Source organism: Coffea arabica, chromosome 6e (assembly GCF_036785885.1).
Source record: "Coffea arabica cultivar ET-39 chromosome 6e, Coffea Arabica ET-39 HiFi, whole genome shotgun sequence".
Classification (NCBI taxonomy): Eukaryota; Viridiplantae; Streptophyta; class Magnoliopsida; order Gentianales; family Rubiaceae; genus Coffea; species Coffea arabica.
Window position 1 is genome coordinate 11,970,843 of NC_092321.1, and position 20,722 is coordinate 11,991,564.

General features: G+C 34.1%; 2 protein-coding genes across 6 annotated transcripts; one reads left to right on the forward strand and one right to left on the reverse strand.

Annotated features, from left to right (window-relative positions):
* Positions 1–693: 693 nt before the first annotated feature.
* Positions 694–5,245, reverse strand: LOC113697071 (uncharacterized). 5 transcript variants are annotated; one of them, XM_027216515.2, is made up of 5 exons: positions 4,889–5,245; positions 4,567–4,760; positions 2,711–2,795; positions 1,014–1,079; positions 694–921 (listed from the first exon to the last, which is right to left on the reverse strand). In XM_027216515.2, the coding sequence occupies exons 1-5, from the start codon at positions 4,970–4,972 to the stop codon at positions 829–831; spliced, it is 522 nt and encodes a 173-aa protein (XP_027072316.1). In that variant the 5' UTR covers positions 4,973–5,245; the 3' UTR covers positions 694–828. The 5 variants fall into 5 exon arrangements, with proteins under 5 accessions (XP_027072316.1, XP_027072317.1, XP_027072319.1 ...); XM_027216516.2 differs by having other exon boundaries at positions 995–1,079; positions 4,889–5,184; XM_027216518.2 differs by having other exon boundaries at positions 694–911; positions 995–1,079; positions 4,889–5,156.
* A 6,887-nt stretch (positions 5,246–12,132) lies between these two features.
* Positions 12,133–17,717, forward strand: LOC113697611 (uncharacterized). The gene is given in 16 exon segments (XM_027217293.2): positions 12,133–12,454; positions 12,865–13,182; positions 13,289–13,368; positions 13,896–13,996; positions 14,152–14,238; positions 14,240–14,269; positions 14,375–14,444; positions 14,891–14,977; positions 15,170–15,235; positions 15,342–15,434; positions 15,679–15,735; positions 15,882–16,010; positions 16,111–16,201; positions 16,462–16,550; positions 16,793–16,986; positions 17,369–17,717. Coding segments are annotated over 15 exon segments (1,506 nt in total). The 5' UTR covers positions 12,133–12,454; positions 12,865–12,959; the 3' UTR covers positions 17,478–17,717.
* Positions 17,718–20,722: the final 3,005 nt, after the last annotated feature.

A 20,722-nucleotide genomic window follows, 5' to 3' on the forward strand; every position in this document is an offset into this window, starting at 1 on the left:
CCAGCTCCTTTGTGTGGAGTTGCATGCCCAGAAATTGCGTGAGTAACATGGATGAAACTTGCAGTGAGTCCATTAAATGCGGTTCTCTCTGCCTAAAAGTTAATTCAAAAACACTTCGATGGTTCTCAATTATGCAAAAACTAAGCACCATAGTCATCAAAGCAAACATATGTTAGATGTTTAAACTTCCAGATTACACCAAAAAGCAATTTTATCCTTCTTGCCCTTCACCAAGTTTCAATTCATCCACAAATATATGACCTTCAATAACTAGTAACAAGACAATTTCATGCCAACTTCCATTCCATTGAAACGTTCTCCTCTTTTTCAGTTATACAGAGAGTCGTGTCACTGGACTCGTAATTTTGCACTTTTTGGGGCAGCAAGAGTAAGCTGCCTCTTACTTTCACTTTCTTTAGATTTCATGTTTTCTGTTGGATGAAGATTTCACAATGTCTAAAAGCTTTGGACATCAACGAAACGAACTACCAATTAGCTCAGCAAGTACTGAACCAAAGACTTGATGATTTGCGCCAATTAGGCGATTTTTTAGAAAAGTATCTTAAATCTCTTATTTATAATTTCTGCAGTAATAGGACCGAGAAATGGGGTTTATTTTTTTTCAAACCCTGATCAGCCTTCTATCTTTTTACAGCAAAAGCACCAAAAGAGTGTCGAACCATCCTCCCAAGATACAAAACATTCCCATCTCTTAAACAGAAAACGTTGATCCGTGAGATCTCAGCATGACAAGAGATGGAAATTTTGGTTTATAAGTCTTGAAACATAAACTTCGGTTAATAGCCACACATCCCATCTCAGTCTAGATTATCGTGCCCTAGTTTTGACAAATTTTCCTCTTGAAGCCCTTTTCTCCATCTTCTCTCTTTTCCTGCGCGTCTTTTCATCCTCTTCAGGTCCCTTCGCGATCACAGATTAGGAACACGAACTAGTATAAGTTTTTGCAAGAAATACTCTGAAGATAAACACTTACAGGTTCATGGGAGAGGTACCTCTGAACCAGAGGGTAAAAATCCTTTGACAAGACCAAAGAGCTTGTATGCTGCAAATGCTGGTATCTGGAAGCAAACGATTTAAACCAATCCAACTAAGCCTCACCAATTCACTAGATTCTCAATAAGATAGGTCTTAAACTCACCATATTAAAGCTCAAATTAACCGGAGTACTAGTAGTAGATGTTCAAGCAGTACGTTTCTATTTAATAAAATTTCATCATTATGAGAAACTAAGCAGCCCGGCAGAAATAAGCATAATCTGCAGATAGAATTGAATTCAACAAAAACTCAGGAAACTACCATTAACTCATTTCATTAAACAAATTGACCACATGTAACATCTTCGAACCGGACAAAGCTTCCCTTTACCCACTGTGATGGTATCATCTGTCCCCCATCAAGTTTTCCACTAGTGGATATCTTAAATATAAATTGAAACATGCATGACAAGCTTAAGAGTACTAAAAGAAACAGACATTTCCACTGGCATTGCCCTAAACAAACAGAGAGTAAGCTTCAATGGAACAAGAGCCAAGTCTAATCACCTGAAGTAAAGACTAACCATAAAGAGAACGGAAGCCGACAACAAAAGAAACAGTAAAAAATTAAGAGGTGTAGGGTATTACAAGCATCAAAACATACCCATTTCTGAAAGACACAAGGACCGTCACATGAGTCAGATTCAGATGCTAATGATAAAAGATTTGATGCAAGATAGACCTTAAAGCAACCAAATAGTCTATATTTGCATGGTAAACCAAACAGCAAAAGTAAACTCCAAAAGTAAAGCTACAAGTGAAAACAGAAATACATAAGCAAATACCACCAATAAAACTTCAGGAGGAACAGGAATACACGTGTTAAGACTTTTCAGGAGCACTGATTAGTAAAGAAATATCAAGTTGATGGAATTTTGCAGAAAGTTGGTGAATGAAAAATTAGCCATAAGAACGTTTGACTTCGCAAGTGCAATATACAGTAAGCAACAACTCTGACTTTTGCCAAAGCACAATACAAATGTAAAACACAGACACAGCCTATTTATTTGAGCAAGTCACATCTTTAAGAGGATAGATAAATCGGACTTTTTTTGCACATTTGTATACACAAATTACCATGCACAAAGGACATTGTAACCAAATTTCCTGTTCAGATTAACTATATGCACAAGACTGTCCTCATCCCTACTCCCTAGGACTTCTTTCCCTACTCCCTAGGACTTCTTTGACACATATACAGAAGCAAAAAATGCCATGAAATCCATGCAGCCAACATGATTTGCAGGAATGCAAACAGACAGTCATAATACTAGTATACCCATTAATTCAACATGGTTTGCAGCATATCAGATACAGCACATCTTTTGTATTCTGGTAATGCTATTATTTTACTCAAGCCTTGCGTAAACCCCACGACTCCACACCCACCATGTTTCCCAAATTTTTCAGGTGAAAAAAAGGATAGTCAAAGTCGATCTTACCCAATAAACAAGTTATTCAGAAGAAACAGACAAAATAAACGAAAGGAAACAATCAATCTCAACAGCTGAATGCAGAACTCAAATTTTATCTCAGAACTCAGTTTAAAGGGTCTGATTCAATTATCTAAAATGTTAAGTGTGAGTTATTATCTCATTTTAGACACTACTGGATGTCCAGATTTTACTCAAATAGTTTAAGGGCAAGGATCTTACCACCAAATATATATACCAAAACTTCTCCGAGAAGATAGAAGCGAGTTGAACAAAGCTTGTAATATAGATTACATCATGCAAATATCTGGACAAAAAATAAAAGCAAATAAGATTGAGTATATAATAACAACAGCTATCCCTACAAAGTATAAAGAAGAGTAAAATAAGATGAACCAACTTTTATCAACACAGAACACAAGAAACTCATAATCTTAAAGGGTTGCAGAGTTATATTCAAGTCAAAAATGTAAAATCATCTCATTTTTATGACATTCTAGCATCGAAAATCCCCTTTCCAATCATGAAAGGAAATCACTAGTAACATTAGTCATGTATGATTTTTCATACTCTTAATTCGGACTTCAATTCAGCCAAACGACGTGATGGAAAATGTTTTTATCTGCATATGCATGAAGTTGAAATAATTGAAAACGACGTGATTTTTCATATAGAATAATTGAAGTCCTGCATTTTAGGATCTGTGTATCATGAACATTATCTGCATGAAGTTGAAAGATAGAATGACTTAAATCCAATGTCTTTTAGGATGGCAACACTATAGATGGTTATGGTAATTTGGTCTTCTCTCTCGGAAGCCTGCCATAATACAGTTCACAAGTTATATACGCATATCTTTTGTTCGTATGAAGCGCTTACAACAGATCACCCACATTTATTGATTTTCAACAGACCATTTGAGAGGGGACACTGAGGAATACATTGAAATTTTGAACACTATCATAAAACTTATGAGAAAATGAAATAGTAGCTTTCATACTACACTCAAAGCCAGATATGCCACTGCTTAATATGATGTACGCAAAAAAAAAAAAAGCGCTACAAAATTGCTTTCTGATTACACTTCTAAAGTTTACAGTTTGATCACAGCCTACAAAACTAAATCCGATATGCTCCATCAAACTTAGAGGAAGCTTTCTTAGCACAACATTACATTCTCACAGCAAATTGTTGAAGATTTTGCACAATTTCAAAATTAATCCCAAGGTTATTAGAGAATAGACAAATTATTTTGCCCAAAAAAAAATGTCATCATTTAATGCCTCAGCAGAAATGAACCTGCTGACCACACCGAGGAGATTAACAAGTCAAACCCTCAGATAGTGCAAGAATGTGCACGACATATACACTCAATCAAGTCAAAGTGTTCACCAATGACAAGCTTTTGCATAAGTATAAACTCAGTCACCTCAATGTACACCACTGACACCCTAAAACAGCTCTAACATATCAAGCTCCAAATTGCAAATTCAGTTTCTTGCTTGGCTCGCTGATTAGTCACTCTCAAGGCCTTTCTAAGAGGTTTTTCTCAAATTTTCCAAATTAGAATATTTTCTAATTCTTCCTCTTTGGACTTCATGCACGATTAAAAAGCCAATGGCAACTTACATCCTCCAAAATCTTTCCTTTCTCCTAAACTATCCAATACCTAATTTATCTCGAGACTTTTCTTCTTCCTCGCTCGGAAGTCCCAAAACAACAATAATAATAAGAAAATCCTAATGCAGAACAAAGTGTTTAAATTACATTCTTTTCCATTTTTGAACCTTTCTTAACTTGTCAACCTAATCCAATTTTCAGCTCCATCACCTCAAACTATACAAAAAGTAAATAAAATAAAATAAAGTGCACACCTCAAACACAAAATCTTTGCTTTTCACCCTCTTTTTTATTTTTCAATAAAAAAAATCTACTTTATTAAATAAAACACAGTTTTAACGTCTTTGCACTTGAGCTACACTTATGAAACAACCTTAATCATTACTAACAAAAAAAAACAATTAGTACTGAAACAAAAAAATCAACATAAAAATAAAAAAGTCAAATTAAAATCATACCCACAAATTCCACCAGTAGACATATCAAATCCGCCGTCAATAAGCTCCCCGTCTTCACCATACGACGGCATAGACATGGCGTAGAGTTGCTGGTAGGGTATGATGTAAGCAAACGCCGTCAACAACAGCCCTCCAGCGTGCTTCCACTTAAACGTCGAGTACATAAACCCTGCCCTAATCACTAAATATACAACCTAAATAGTACCCCCAAAACAAAAAGAATTAAACTTTTGGAAAACGAATAATAATAATTCATAATTAGAGCTAAATTCAGTAAAAAATATGGGTAATATATAAATTGGAAAAAACTGCTATTACTGACATTGGAGATGATGATGACGTAGAGGAGATTCTTCATGTGACGAGCATTTTCTTCTTTTCGCTTCTTGGCTCCTTGATTTGCCATCGGGGTCGGAAGGTTTAGCTGCCAAACGATGTCGTTTAGCGGAAGCGGTTGACCGGTGATAGATGGAGTGATGACTGATGAGAGACAAGCAGGTCACCGGCGGCTATGCGGAGCGTTTAAGTTACTCCTATAACTTTTCTCAGCTAGCTTCCAGATACCCGGTTCGGCTTTTGACTTGACTTGGTTCTTTTCCATTAAATTTCTTTGCGCGTAAAAATTGTAAACCAGTCAAGGGCGAACCGAGTATGTGGCATTTGAGCTCAAGCTTTATCTCACGAGTCAAGATTGGATTCAGCTCTTTATATATATATATATATATATATATTGTATATTTTATATACATCGACTGTGTATATACTATCACCCCGTTTGATTCATGACATGTATGTAAAAGTTGAATTTCAAATTCAAAATTTACAAAGTTGTTATTCATTCAATACTGATAGTGTATATACTGTCAAGTGTATGAAAGATTAATTCATATATATATATATATATATATATATATATATATATATATATATATATATGCACACCTTGTATATAAGATAAAAGGGTCTAGTTCTTTGCTTCATTTCTTGTTACATGGCTTTCTAATAGTTTGACAAGTGAAGTGACTTCTTACCCCTTGCATATATATATGGGATAATTTCAGAAACCTCCCCTGAGGTTTCTGACACTTTCACTGACATCCCCTGAGGTTCTCAAAATTTCACTTACCTCCCTTGCTTTTGATTTTGTGGTAACAATCCAGTCCAAATCAGATTAAAATATTATTTTCATGTGTGAGAAGGTATTTTTATTCCATAGCTACCCTTTGCAGAAGTTGTATTAGTAGAAGATTCAAAGAAGAATAAATGATTTGGACTAATTAGTAAAGTTGAGGGGGGGTAAGTGCAATACAAAAAATTGCATGCACCAGATGTGCCATGCAACAGTTATTTGGCAGATTTTGCAACGGCTAGCTGCAAATTGCAACGGCCAGAAGGTTTGCTGTTTCAGTAGCAATAGCATATAAAGCAAAGCAACTTAACTATCTCTGAGGTTTCAAGCTATTAACATTCTTTGCTACTAATTTGGAGTGATAACAAGTGCATTTGCTGTGCTACAATTAGAGCTCTGAGTAAAAAGTTTTAGCTGCAACCATGGCCTCTTCAAGCCATAGGGGAGAATCATGGAATTCACCTACATCTTTCTCCATTAAAAACAGGTTTTGCCGCTGTAATCGCAAAGCAACCGTAATGATATCAGAGAGTGAAAGGAATCCAGACAAGTTGTATTTCTATTGAGAAATTTCCAACTTTGTGATGAATTTTAAAAAAATTCTACAAAAGGGGTGATTTTGGGTTTAATTTCCGTCAGGGGGGTCTTCGCATTTGTGAATTTCACAAATGCGAGCTTACAAGAGCTCGCATTCGTGGAATGCGAGCTCTGGTTATTGAGCTCGCATTCCACAAATGCGAGCTCTTCTCAATTTTTTTTTTCCTTTTCTAAGAGCTAGGGAATTATTTCTAGGAAGCAAATGCGAGCTCTTATCTTTTTTATTTTGGTATTTTTTGAGAGGTAGGGAATTATTTGCAGAAAGCTTCTAATTTTTTGTTTTAAAAAATGTTGCAAATATTTAAAATTTTGCAAATAGCTCGCATTTGTTAAATTTGACCTGCAAAAATTGTATTTAACTTTTTTGTTAGATTTCGCATTTATAAGTATGACTTGTAGAAAATTAGATTCAAATTTAGATGTATTAGGGTTTTAAAAATATTATATAAGTGATAAAAATTTTATAAATTGTAAAAATAAAATCAAACTGCTTGGATAATTAAATGTTATATTTGCATAAGAAATAATACAATAATCATAATAATGATAATACAATAATATTGGTGTAATAAAACTGCCATTAATTTAAATATTTACTTATAATGCCCAAAGAGCCTAATTACCAATTTTTTCTTCTCGCGCTCAAATATAACATTAACCCGCATGCGAGCTAACCTTGAAATAGAAAAAACACAGAATCCCGCTTGCGGGTTTCAGGAGTATTCGGATATTCTCATATGCACCTATGCAAATCGAACCAACCGGATATCTTATCCGTATCCCATTTTTTTAAATAAAAATCTTATAAATTTGAAAAATAAAATCAAATTTAGATGTATTAGGGTTTTAAAAATATTATATAAGTGATAAAAATTTTATAAATTGTAAAAATAAAATCAAACTGTTTGGATAATTAAATGTTATATTTGCATAAGAAATAATACAATAATCATAATAATGATAATACAATAATATTGGTGTAATAAAACTGCCATTAATTTAAATATTTACTTATAATGCCCAAAGAGCCTAATTACCAATTTTTTCTTCTCGCGCTCAAATATAACATTAACCCGCATGCGAGCTAACCTTGAAATAGAAAAAACACAGAATCCCGCTTGCGGGTTTCAACGTTATTCTGCGCTTCGTGTGTTTGCTTTTGTTTTGCTTTTGTCTTTTTTTTTCGAAATGGAGGGTTGGCGGTGGAGCTTAGTACGAGCTCGCATTCTGAGAATTGAGTTAAGTTAAGACATAATGATTAACTCAAAAATCCACTTAACAACCAAAATGAATGTTCAATATCAACATTTAGACAAAAGACAGAGGTGGAATTGAGCAACACTAGCAAAGGTGTCATGTAGCTTTTCGCAGCACCAGGAAAGGAAAGTTAAAGGAACAAATAAATTTGTACCTTTCCTGTTGTGTTTGCAACTATTTCAAAATAACAATTAATTCTTCACTTTGTTGCCGCTACTCCAGTGCATATTAGGACCACTGGTTTGATCACAATTTCCTTTCCATTTTTGTTCTTGTTATTTCCTCTGTTTCTTTTCCTATATCCAGAATGTCGTATAAGACCACATATAAGTGATCTTATATGTGATCTTGTTATTTCCTCTTGTCAAATCACACCAGGCACAAAAAATGGCGCCAATATTGCAGCTCAATTGGCGCCTTACTCCCAAAATGACTGGATTAATTCATGTATCAGGAATCAAGTTTCTATTATTGTTGTTAAGCTTAATTAATCATATCAGATGCCATTATGTAACTAAACGGTAGTAATTAACCCCAACTACTTGGGATATATCTGTAATTTTGGCCCTGATGACGTCAGAAAAGGGGCCCAATTTTTTATCAAGGGAGGTAAGTGAAATTTTGAGAACCTCAGGGGATGTCAGTGAAAGTGTCAGAAACCTCAGGGGAGGTTTCTGAAATTATCCCTATATATATATATATATATATATATATATATATATATTTGTCCCTTTGTTCATGCCAAACCAAACAAGTCCTATCCTTATATTGTCCTTTTCTGAACCCAATAGATTTTCTAGCTATTATAAGAAGACATGAGAGTTTGTTGTAACATCCCAATTTTTTAACACGCAGCATAGCTCTCCTTTGAGGAAGCTGTGATTTTCTTTTTTCCATTTTATTTCTCCACTTCTACCTTGATGGGTCAAGACCGAAGATCTAAAATACGAGTTAAGATAGAAGATTTTCGCTGCAGTTCACTTTGTTTATTTAAACATATAGATTTCTACTATTTTTATATGTTGTATAATTTATAACTATATGATCAAGCTTTACAAATTAATGAAAAACTTTTAATTCTTGGATATTGATTAATTATGTTTAATTAGTAGCTCACCCAACTCTTTCATTTAAATAGTTCCTTTATATGACCGATTAAAGTGTCTTTTCCTGTTGTACAATAAATCATTTCTCAAAGTTGCATAGAAAATCAGCTTTCTTTCTTCGCAATTGTACTTAATAGTGCACTTGCTTTATTGCTTTCATTAATCTCAAGATTAGTGATAGATTTGATAGATCATTTTTTTTTTACCTATTTTCCATAATCATAAATAGGGTTGCAAACGAATCGAATCGCTTGCGAGTAGCTAGAACCAGAGTTCAACACGAACTCAATCAACGTCGACCTCCAATTAAACTTGAGCTAAACACGTCGAACTCGAGTTTAGAGATACTCAACTCGTTAGCTCGCGAGTTGGCTCGATTATATATATTTTTTATTTTGTATTTAATAATAAAATTACATATATATCCCTAATATTTTATTATTTGTTAAGATAATAATAATTTTTAAATTTTTTTTAAAGCTCAAGTTGTTATATTAAGAGCTCAACCTCGAGTTCGAACTTGATAAAACTAAATTGAGGTCGACTCGATTAGGTCAAAACTCAATTCGATTCGATTCGTTTGCAGTTCTAATCATAAAATGGTTCTTCATTTTTGCTTAAGAGAAACTACATCAAATCACATAATATAGGTTCAAAATTTTATTATAAACAGTATATAAATAAACTAAAAAATTAAAAATTTTCAAACATAAAGCTTTATAATACCTTACCTTTTCAAATATTGCTAACTATATTTATTGTTGTTATTATTATTATTATTTTTATCCTTATTACTTGATTTAAAGTTTGATAAATTGAACAAAGTATGTATAAAAATGAATATTAGTTCAATAGCAAAAAAAAATTAAGGATAATAAACTACATATAAACTTTTTTGTATTTGAATTTTATCAATTTGCTATTTTTGCATAGTAGATACCACTACAGAGAAGATGTTTATCTTTTAGCAGTAATATAAAGATAATAGTAAATTATGTCGTAAATAAAAGGGTCATAATATCATTGCACTCACTTTTTTTTTTGGGTTAGATTTAGATTTTCCAATAGTCGCATTTAAAGGAATCAAAATACTTGAACTTTGTTATACAGTGATTGGCAAGGCAAGAAATGTATATCTATTCAATTTCAATTACTTATTGATGTTTTAAGTACTGTTGTAACAAAAGAAAAGCTACTGTGCATATTTGACATCCCAATCTAATCCAAACGTTCTAATTTTTTAATTCGTGTTACTTTGAGAAAAGTTTATTAGCACACCAATTTCTTTTTTGAACTGAACTGCCATGCCAATTAAACATTTTCCTACTGAGAATATTAGCTTTTTCTCTTTATCCCTTGCGACAGGAACCAGCATGTGGTCCTCTCTAATGGCCAGTACTTCTTCGTGGTCAATTTTCCATTATACATTTGGATAGCCACCGCTCTCATGCTTTCCACCGTTTCATTCCACTATTCCCAACAAAACTTGGGCACTAGAGTCCATTAATTTCTTTTTCATGTGGCTATGCGGTCTCAAACCTTATCATATCCCATGCTTTAAGAGAATAATCAATTCAGAATCTTTTTTTTTTAATCTTTTTTTTTAGTCCAAATCTCAACCCTTATCTTATCACGTCTCTTGTTTGATCACTTTCAATATATACCAAAGCACATTTTTGAAATTCACACGTCAAATATAAATAAAACTTAAAATTTAATATACAGGTTTTCTACGAAACATACACATTTTAAGTTGTCAAACTCGATTCACACAAATTTACAAATTATACACATATGGACTCAATCTTATAATGTCATCCTCCTTTATGAGAAAAGAAAAACTAGAGGTGGCAAAATGGGCGGGATTTGCTTGAGTTTGAGATGGAACCGAGTCATATGGGTTTGGGTCCAACCTTACCCATATGTGTTTTGGGACTAACTTGGGCGGGATCATTTTGGGATGGGTTTAGATTGATCCCGCCCAATACCCAAATCCATTTTCTACATATTTTTTTTCCTTTAATTCATTTTTTATTTTTATATAATTTTAATATTTTTGATTTATTAAATTTCTTTTAGTTTTATTAAATAAACATGCAAGTGCTTTATACTCAAGATTCCCACCAAAAATTGGATTAACAAATAAAGGAAAAGATAGATATACAGCCATATTCCAACATATATCAAGATGGCCAAGGTCCTTAGGATGTTGAATATTTATCCTTATCATTGTCCAAGGATGACAGGTCTAAACTAACTGAAATGCTGGAAATTCTTGTGGATAATGACTAGGAAGACTACAAGATTATATTCGCTGGTATGACTATACAAATTGTTAAAGATAATTTTTGAATCTAAGATTCCGTTTGGATTGACTTTTTTTGCAAAAAATAAGTTTTTCAAATACAATGTTACAGTAATATACAATAACTCAAGAAACATCCCATCCATATTAATATATCAAATATTTCAAAAAAAATTTATAGTAAAAATTTTTCATATACACTGCTACAATAAAATATTTAAAAAACACCTACCAAAAACAGCTAATCCAAACGGAGCCCTTGCTATTTGAGCCCAATGGGTACCCAAGTATTTCCCATCCTTTCCCATTCATTAATGGGTATAGTTGGGATGTGTCCCAACTTAAACCCAATACCAAATTATAATACCCATCCCGCCCAAAGTTCCTTTGGGCATGGGTAGCCCATTGGGACTTGGGACAAATTGCCAGCTCTAAGAAAAACAAACAAGTCATGACCAATCCTTAAAATAAATATTGAATTAGAATGGTTTTATTTTATTTTATATTACTCCTTCTTCTTACGGAAACGAAATTTGACTAACTAAACCTAATCCCAGAAGTCAACCCAAAAGCCGGCAACTCTTGGATTGCTCCCATGGACTTAACTACCCAAATCCCAACCCCCCGAAAGCCGATGTGGGATAGAAACCCCGACAGGGGCCAAGCCCATTGGACCCGCTGCTACTAAGCGGTGAAGACCCCCCACAAGCCCAGAACCCAAGCAGAGTTTCTTTCGAACTGACGCCGGCAGATTACTGTCATTGTTTTTTTCTTCTTACGGAAACGAAATTTGACTAACTAAACCTAATCCCAGAAGTCAACCCAAAAGCCGGCAACTCTTGGATTGCTCCCAGGGACTTAACTACCCAAATTCCAACCCCCCCGAAAGCCGATGTGGGATAGAAACCCCGACAGGGCCATTATTTTATATTACTCTTATTATTATTATTTTGTTTTTGGTATGTAGTGAAACTCTTGGTACGAAAATACCAATAAATGAAGCGTCGAGTAGGTGAAAGTGTCGTTTGTTGAAAAAAAAAAAAAAGTAGGTGAAAGTGAGGGTCCTCCTTAAAAAAAAAAAAAAAAAAGGTGAGGGTCCACTTTTGGAGGCTTGGGATGGTTTATTACCGCGTCATAACGTCTCTTTCTCCAATTTGAGCAAAAATTTGCCTCCTCGTTTCCTGGAATTAATTGAGCTTCTCTTTCCTTCCAACAGAAAATGGTCAAGTCATCTACACCTCAGAAAAAATTAAGCAATAAATAACTAGAAAGAAGAAAGAAATTCAAAGAATACGCCAGAGAGATAAATTTAAGAGAATTTCTCTTTCTTTCTTTTCCCATTCCAAGCTTTTTTATAGTTGCATAAACACGTGCATGTGTGTGCAGCTGTGTGTATGATGTCAAATTTGATGGAGTATTTGAGTGAAAAAGAATAATCCAGTCTTTGAATTCGTTAGTTTTTACACCTGGGTTTTGCTCAGTTTATCTAATCAGGTGTGTTCATTGACCTTCTCTCTCAGTCTCTTTAATCGTTTTGACCAGGGAGGATTGTATGCAAAAGACGTGATTCTTGTTTTTTTTCGGCCTCTAATTTGATATTGGATGTAATATGTTAATTGGAATGACGAGATTGTTGATGCTTTCGATATTCTTTCTGTTTTATCGTCTGAAGAATCTGAGATTTCTTTGTGCCCATTATGAGTGGTTAATGACTGCAGTCGATGGTGTTTGTATAATGGTAGTGTTAGTTGATGGATTATTGTTTTCGAACTTGATGGTAGGAAATGTCGTTTTTTTTATCCAATAAAGTAGATGCTACAGTAAAAAAGTTTGTCTTTTTATGATCCTTTAAAGTGGGAATATTCTGATTACAATGTATCATTTCTCACGGCAACTTGATTCAGCTCTGAGGTGAAATTCAGGGACTTTGACTCTTTCCTTAGCAAAATTGGACTCGCGGCTATCCCCTTTTTTGCTTTACTTGAGTTCTGATTTGGAGATGAGAGCAATTCTTAGGTCCATCAAGCAATTCAGATCAGCTTCTCGGTACAGAGGAGATACTATCTCTAACGGATTTCCAAAAAGACAGCATTTTTGGGTCAATACGAGTGGAAGGGCAGCCTACAGTCTACACCAATATGCAGATATTCGCAGATGTTATCATCCATCTTACCTGTTCTCTAGAGGTTTGCATGCTGATGCTGCAAGAGTAGCTAATGGAGGTTGATATCTTATTGGTGATTTATGGTTCGCTATTCTGGTGGCATTTTTAATGGACATGAAGTTCTAGTTTTTGTTGTGTATTGGGTCATTTTGGTTCAATTGCAGAAGTAGATAGAGCAGGGCCCCTTGTAGAATACGAGCGAAGAATTGCCTCTGGTGAACTTGTCGATGGAGATATTTGCCAGGTTGGTTAACTGAATTACCACTTTATGATTTAATTCCCTTGAAGGTAATAGAGTGCATAGGATTAGTAGTTTTAAAAAACATAAGGCGAGGATAAACAGGGAAAGGAAAGATACGTTCTTAAGAATAGTAATCTTATTGCTTGTACTCTTGTTAAGTTTGTTGCATCTACACCTTGCTGAGCTACTCTCCTTTCAAAAGATTTTTTCTCGTTAGCTTGTAACAATAATGGCAAACTAGTACTGATATCTTAGCTTGCTGATATCATGTGTAAATGTGCTGGATTATTTAGACGTACTGGCTCCAGATAATTTTAACAATTAAGTAGATGTTAGGTAAAAATTTTGCTACTTGTATTTCTCTTTCCTCATAGATATTAAGGATTGCTTTCAAAAGAGAATAGATTTTAAAAGAAATAAATTTTGGATGATGTTAAGCAAATCATTTCTGTGCCATGCGAGAAGTGTATGGTCAGAGTCTTCTATCTTGTCTTTTAAAAGTCAAGCACCTTTTGAAAATGAATTTGTAGTTAGGCACTTTGAGAGAACTTCAAAGGCTCTACGACCAGTTGGTTCAAAATGCTGATGCTTGCCAACTTGATCGGTATGCGGCATCTAAGAAAGCAGGAAGGTAAAGTTTATTGAACTTTCTACCATCTGTCATGAGTAATACTTGTAGCTTTGTCCTTTCATACAGTTTGTTATAAAAGACTTTCAAGTCAAGTTTTCATATAATTCATTCTTCAAGTTACTTTGACCATTTTATGAATCTTTGGTCTATTTCAGGAGTAGGTGGTTGTGGTCACGTTTCATACCTCAGTCTTCTTATTCACCAGTGAAAGGGCTTTATCTTTATGGAGGAGTTGGCACTGGAAATGTTGATGGACCTGTTTTTTGAGCAATTGTAAGCAAAAGGCCAAATTTTATTTTGGGATGATAAATGCAATACCACTTATTGGTCTGTTGCAACACATATATGATTACCACTCAATGGTTGAATTACTTTCAGGCCTTCCAGTTGGAGGAAGAAAAGAATCCATTTTCACGACTTCATGCTGAACGTTCATAGCCACTTGCAAGTATGAATCTTTCCTATTTTTCTAACTATCAGAATTTTTATAGGTCCATTGTCAAGATTACTGTGCGAAACTTAAAGTTACTTTCTGAATTGACTGAAAGTAGTTTGATGTTCAATTGAAGGCATTGATGACTTTTTCAGTTACTCCATTATCCTTCTAATAACTGATACATTGTCGGCTCACACACCTAATATTCTTCCCATCCACTACTTTCTCTCAGTTCAAATGTTAAGCGATTTCCATAGGTATTTAGTTCTTTTCATAGTGGCTATGAGTTGATTTTAAGGGCTTGAACATTTCTGATGTAAGATTGGGTTCAACTAACAATTGATTGCATCTTTCTCTTTGACAACATCTTTTGTTGTGTTTTTTTATAGCTTAGCTATCAACACAATCTCTTAAGGAATAGAATGTAATCATCTTCTTTCAACTGCCCATTGTTGCAGAAGCACAAAGGTGTTGCAGATCCCTTAGAAGTTGTTGCTGGAGAAGTATCAGATGAATCAATTCTGTTATGTCTTGATGAATTCATGGTATATTTATTTAGCAAGTTAGCACTATATTCTACTTACTATTGTTATGTATGAGAAATTTGTGTTGCGCTGCAGAAAATTTTATTTCCTAGATGTTGTGATTGAGTTGTGAAGGCTAATGATGGAGCCTGTACAAAATTCTCCTCCAATCTATTGCTACTTTTTGATTCTCTTGCTGATTTTCTTTTGCAGGTTACTGATGTTGCTGATGCATTGATACTAAATCGTTTATTTAGGCATCTGTTCTGTAATGGGGCTGTAAGTACTTTAGATTTTCTTTTTAATGCATTTAATTCCCATGAGTTATTTAGACTCAGCATGAAAGTAATTCTTTGTATTTGATTGTTGATGCAAATGGTTACAGGTCCTTGTTTCTACATCAAACCGTGCTCCTGATAAACTTTATGAGGGTGGACTGCAAAGGGATCTTTTTCTGCCATTTATAGATATACTAAAGGTCTGCATTCTTGAATATAAGCTATACCAATATTATTTTTGCAAATTTTACTTTCATGGAGTTTGAACCTAACTAATCGCATCTCCTGGAGATCTGAATTATTTGTTTTATCTCTGTGATCTCATACTTTTGGGAAAAGCCCTGAACTTTGAATTCATTTTTCTCTCTCGGCATTTTCAATTTTATGTTTTTATTACAGCTACTTTCTCTTTCGTGCTGTCTTAAACTGGTTATTTTGTGGCAGGAAAGATGCGTGGTTCATGAAATTGGGTCATCAATCGACTACCGTAAGATGACTTCGGTGATGTTACAGTCTCCTTCTTCATATTCATTAAGAATTTCATTTTTTGAGTACTTTGTTAATTGTTTCTGTTTACAAAGGATACAACAATGCCATTGTCACCATATAGACAGTTGTTTGACCACATTTTTTCCCCTGTAATGCAGGCACAGCAAGGCTTCTATTTCGTGGGGAAGAACTTATCAAGCCTAGTTAACCAGAAGTTTTTCCAGTTGATTGGAGAATATAGAGCTGTTCCTCAAGAGGTGGAAGTAGTTATGGGAAGGACATTACGAGTATGTACACTGCTTTGGATTTTTATTCAACTTGGTGTGGTGTATGAGCTCTATTCTCTACATAATCTGTAGGCATTTCTTTATCTGCTTGACTTTTCAGGTTCCACTCGGTGCTAATGGTTGTGCTTACTTCCCATTCGAGGAACTCTGTGATAGACCACTTGGTGCAGCAGATTATTTTGGATTATTCAGTAAGCCAGTCTGCTCTCTCTCTCTCTCTGAACTTGCCGTTGTTAATGGTACCTTACCTCTTTAACCAACTGCAGTTACTGACAAAAGTTTTTCCCTTTTGGTATAACTAAAAGACTCTCATGTTGGTTTGATATTCTTCTGCAGCATCATGATTCTCCATTTGCTGATGGCTTTTTCTGGCTATTTATTACTTTTATGCAGACATTCACAAACATATTTATTTTGAATAGCTCTTAATCAATTCAATCTCTGTTTACAGAGAAATTTCACACACTAGCTTTGGAAGGTGTGCCACGTCTTGGTCTCCACAACAGGACTGCGGCATATCGGTTTGTCACTTTGGTTGATGTTAGTCCTTTTCCTGGAAAAAATCTATTTAATTTGATTACCTGGACAAGTGCCTCTGCTCTGTTGCCTCTATCTTTTCAAAACCCTTGATTCTATTCCTCCAGAGCAGACTACATTATGACTAGCGGCTGCTAGCCTAAAGAAAATACTTTTCACACTAGATTTCTGGACATCTCATGTTGCAGATTACTCTGTTATAGAATTGAAGGAACAAAAATGCTGACGCCCTGTTGTTTTAATAGGTTATGTATGAGAATAGAGCTAGACTGTTATGTACAGCTGATGCAACTCCTATTCAACTTTTTGAAAAGATAGTCACAATTGCTGATGCTCAGCAAATTTCTCCAAGAACATCTTCTAGATCAAGGAAAAATGACGATTCTGACATTTGTGTGGACAATGAATTGGGTTTTGCAAAAGATCGCACCATTAGCAGGTACATCACTTTGTCATGAATCTGTCTACTTGCCACTATGCTTCTGATGTTTCCTCATACCAAGCAAATAATACGGTTTTTGACTTGGCTTATTACACATCTCCAAGGTTATGAATAATGGCATTTATCATTTTCATGCACTCTATGTCATTTTAGTGCCAAGGATATGCCTTTCATATTCTTGCAATTTCCGATATTTTGTTGTTCCACCGAGTTGAGTAAAATGATCATCTTTAATGTTCTTCTGGTGTCCAACTTGTGCAAGTATTCGTTTTATCTTGTCTCAATTTTGTCTTTGCCTCCACACTCAGTTCTTTTCTTTTCCCTATCTGATTTTGGTAGGATCTTGGAACATCATTCTGACGTCTGATTCTGATGTTAGGTTGACAGAGATGAACAGCAGGGAGTACTTAGAGCAGCATGCTGCAATGTTGGCACAAAAGCAGCAGTCATATGAAGAGTGCAGTAAAAATGCTTTACATCCTCAATAGTACCAAGAAATTTTTTCCAACATTGTCCTATCCTGGAACACGGCTGTTATCTGTAAGATGTAGATATTACATCTTCTTGTTTAGAGAAATTTGGGGTCGTTGTCCATGGTTCCGGAGATAGAAGTACAATTTTCAGCCGATAATCACTAGTTGGATTGTAAAAAAATTATTACCACATTGTGAATCCTGTATTGAAAAGCTATAGCTACATTATGTATTTGAGAGAAGCATTTGTTTTCAGACCCTGGAATAAACGAGTAGCCTATCATCCTATACTTTTTGCTCCCAAAAGGGGGAAAAAGGGAGAAAAAAAAACTGGGATTCTATGTAATCTCCTATTATGGTGGCTGATGAGATTGCTGAGATGCATGTAGACCCAGTTAATATCAAATCTAAGTGTCTTTTAAACTAGCTTTCTTTATCCTTTAGAAGTCCAAGGATTAAGGAGAGCTTTTGTTGAAGATCTTGCTTGATCAAGAAAGATTCTGATCAGATAATGTGGAAGCTGCTCATATTACCGGCTCTCCTGGAGTATCACTCAACATGCTCAAAGATACTTCTGTCCAACACGGTGTTTCTAGTGCAGGATTGATTGGTTGGATAAATGGTATTCTGTTCAGCAAATTTGCCTAATTTGCAATAGGAGAGGCTTAATTAGTTAAAAAGAAGAAGAAGCTACGTATCTTCATAAGTAACATTAATTCAGTTCAAGTGTTGAGCATATTGCCTTTGCAATAACAGATGTAAAACATGTTCTCAAGTTCCTTCCAAGTACTTTCGTGCAGAAAAGTTATCAATGCCAAGATTAAATTAAGAAGAGAAAAGAAAAGAAAAGTCAGGCTGGATTTTTCCATTTTCTAGGTTCTGTTATTACTTACTTGTGCTATTGTGCCCAAGGTATCATTTTTTCCTTAGCGAAGAGGGCAGTCCAATCGCCCCCGCAGGTAGTCCGATTGATTTCATAATCTGATAGTTACCAGTAGGTCCTGTAATTGACGCTCGGGTGTTACCTCGTTGTGTATCTTTGCGGCAAGGCTCTACGCAGTATTAAGGGATTAGTCTGATCGAAAAGCTGACATACCCCTAAGTGAAGGGAGGGGAAAAAAAAAAAAAAGAGGGCAGTCCAATCTTTGATTGCTACCTGGTGCGTTCTGACTTTGAAAGCATTTCTTCTCGGGAGTGGAGGTTGAAGCTGCATCTCAATACAATCGGATCAAGTGCACGAAATCTTCCACCATTTCTTTTAAGTCTCAAATCTCAAAGATTTTTATTTAACCTAATATCTTAGAGCTTTTATTGAAGAGTAGACAAAGCTGATAACGAGCTACACTAATGTACAATTTAATCACAAAACTTTTTGGTTTAAGCTTTAGGTTACACTAATCTCCCATTTGTCCTAACTCTGCCAACTTGAAATTACTATCAAATTCCAAAGGTATTCATAAAAAAAAATTAAAGATAAAAGTTTTAATAATAGCAAAATTTTGAGACTGAACTTTGAAGGGGGAAGGGGGATGGAGGAGACACGCCCCCTAAATTCTGGAAATTCATGTTTTGTTCTCTTAAAATTTCGAGAATTTTCAATATCTCTTTTATTTATTTAGCTATTCGGCACCCCAAAAATTTTTTTTAAAAATTTCTCTTTATTGTTAGTTGCTTGCATAAAGCTGTGCACATCTTTTAGTTAATTTTCGAGGCTACAAATGAATCAAAGAGCAAATAAATTGAGGAATGTGATGTTGGAGGTTCGTTGAACTCACTCGAGCTATAAACACACATATCCCTTTCTAATTTTTTATATTTAACGATTGAATGGTTGATCTTTTGCATGCCTGAACACCACGCTTTTTGGGAAGCTTTTGAAATGCGTGGTTCTTCCCGGTTAAAACAATGCCTACACGTATATTTGCGGACAACTTCTACATGTCACGTCTTCAAGCCCAAGGCAACACTGTTGCCAATTCAAGTGATCAAATTTTCTCTCCTTTCTCTTTTCGTCTATTGGTGAAAACAATTTCTCATCGATAGACTTCAATTTTCTGGAGTTAAATACCAGAAAATGTGCAAAAAAATTCTTTTTAAAATTATTTTATTAGTTAGGAAAAATCAGTACAACATAGCTAGGTCATTGATTCGGGAGCCGGGCTTTCTGATTGTTGTCATACCACAGTTCCAAGCATCTTCGAAGATAAATTCTAGTAGTCATTCATGAATTACACGAGAATCAGACAGTACAATGTTAATTTCAGAGATCTTCTTGATTCTACATTCTGAGCAGCAAAGGTAGACAATTCGATCAGTCCGAACCATAAAATGTTCAAAAATAAAATTTAAGGACTAAAGTGGGATGGGTTTCATACAATAGGGGTTGATGTCCAAAAATAAAATTCAAGAACTAATGTAGAAGGGCTTTTATTGTTTAAGGGTCCCAAGATAAGTATACAAAATATAGAAGGTGGGCTAACATGAATTATATACATTATTATTTACCCTTTGAATTCAAAAAAACTTCAGCAAAGAAAATTTACTTTTTCTAAACAAATAATTATAGGGCTCACCTCTTATCTTATAATGTGCCCTTAGGACAAATATTAGAAAAATCCATTTACAGAAACTCACGGGTTCGTTTGGATTCCTTGTTTTTGCACCTGTTTTTGAAAAACTGTTTTTCACATTCCAAATGCTACAGTAAATGTGTATTTCAAAAACAATTCCAAAAACACCCATATCCAAACATTATATCAAAAACAACTCCAAATATACAAATTTAATATGTATATTTCAATTTATAATAATATAATATAAATTGAAATATATAAATTGAAATATGTAAATTGAATATGTAAATTGAAATATACAAATTGAAAATTATATATTTATATGTTATATATGTTATATATTATATATTATATAAATATTTACATACATTAATATTATACATAATATAATATAATATACATAGTATGTAATATTGTATACATAAATGTATAAATATTTATACATAATATATTATGTACATTATATTATAATATATACATTATTAATGTACTTTCATTATTATGTACATTATTGTGTATAATAATGTATAATAAAGTTATGTATAATATATAATATACATAATATGTAATAATGTATAAATGTATATTATGTATATTATATTATATATATACAATATTATGTATATTATACAAATTGCAAAATTTTATATTATATATTTATATATTATATAAATATTTATATAATGA

Bases quoted from the DNA above. Each gene is read 5' to 3' on its own strand.
- LOC113697071 (XM_027216515.2), bottom strand. From the start codon at position 4,972: ATGGCAAATCAAGGAGCCAAGAAGCGAAAAGAAGAAAATGCTCGTCAC. The intron at 4,761-4,888 runs GTCAGTAATAGC...GGTACTATTTAG, and splicing joins ACGTCATCATCATCTCCAAT to GTTGTATATTTAGTGATTAG. The intron at 1,080-2,710 runs GTAAGATCCTTG...GTTTGCTTCCAG, and splicing joins TTTGGTATATATATTTGGTG to ATACCAGCATTTGCAGCATA.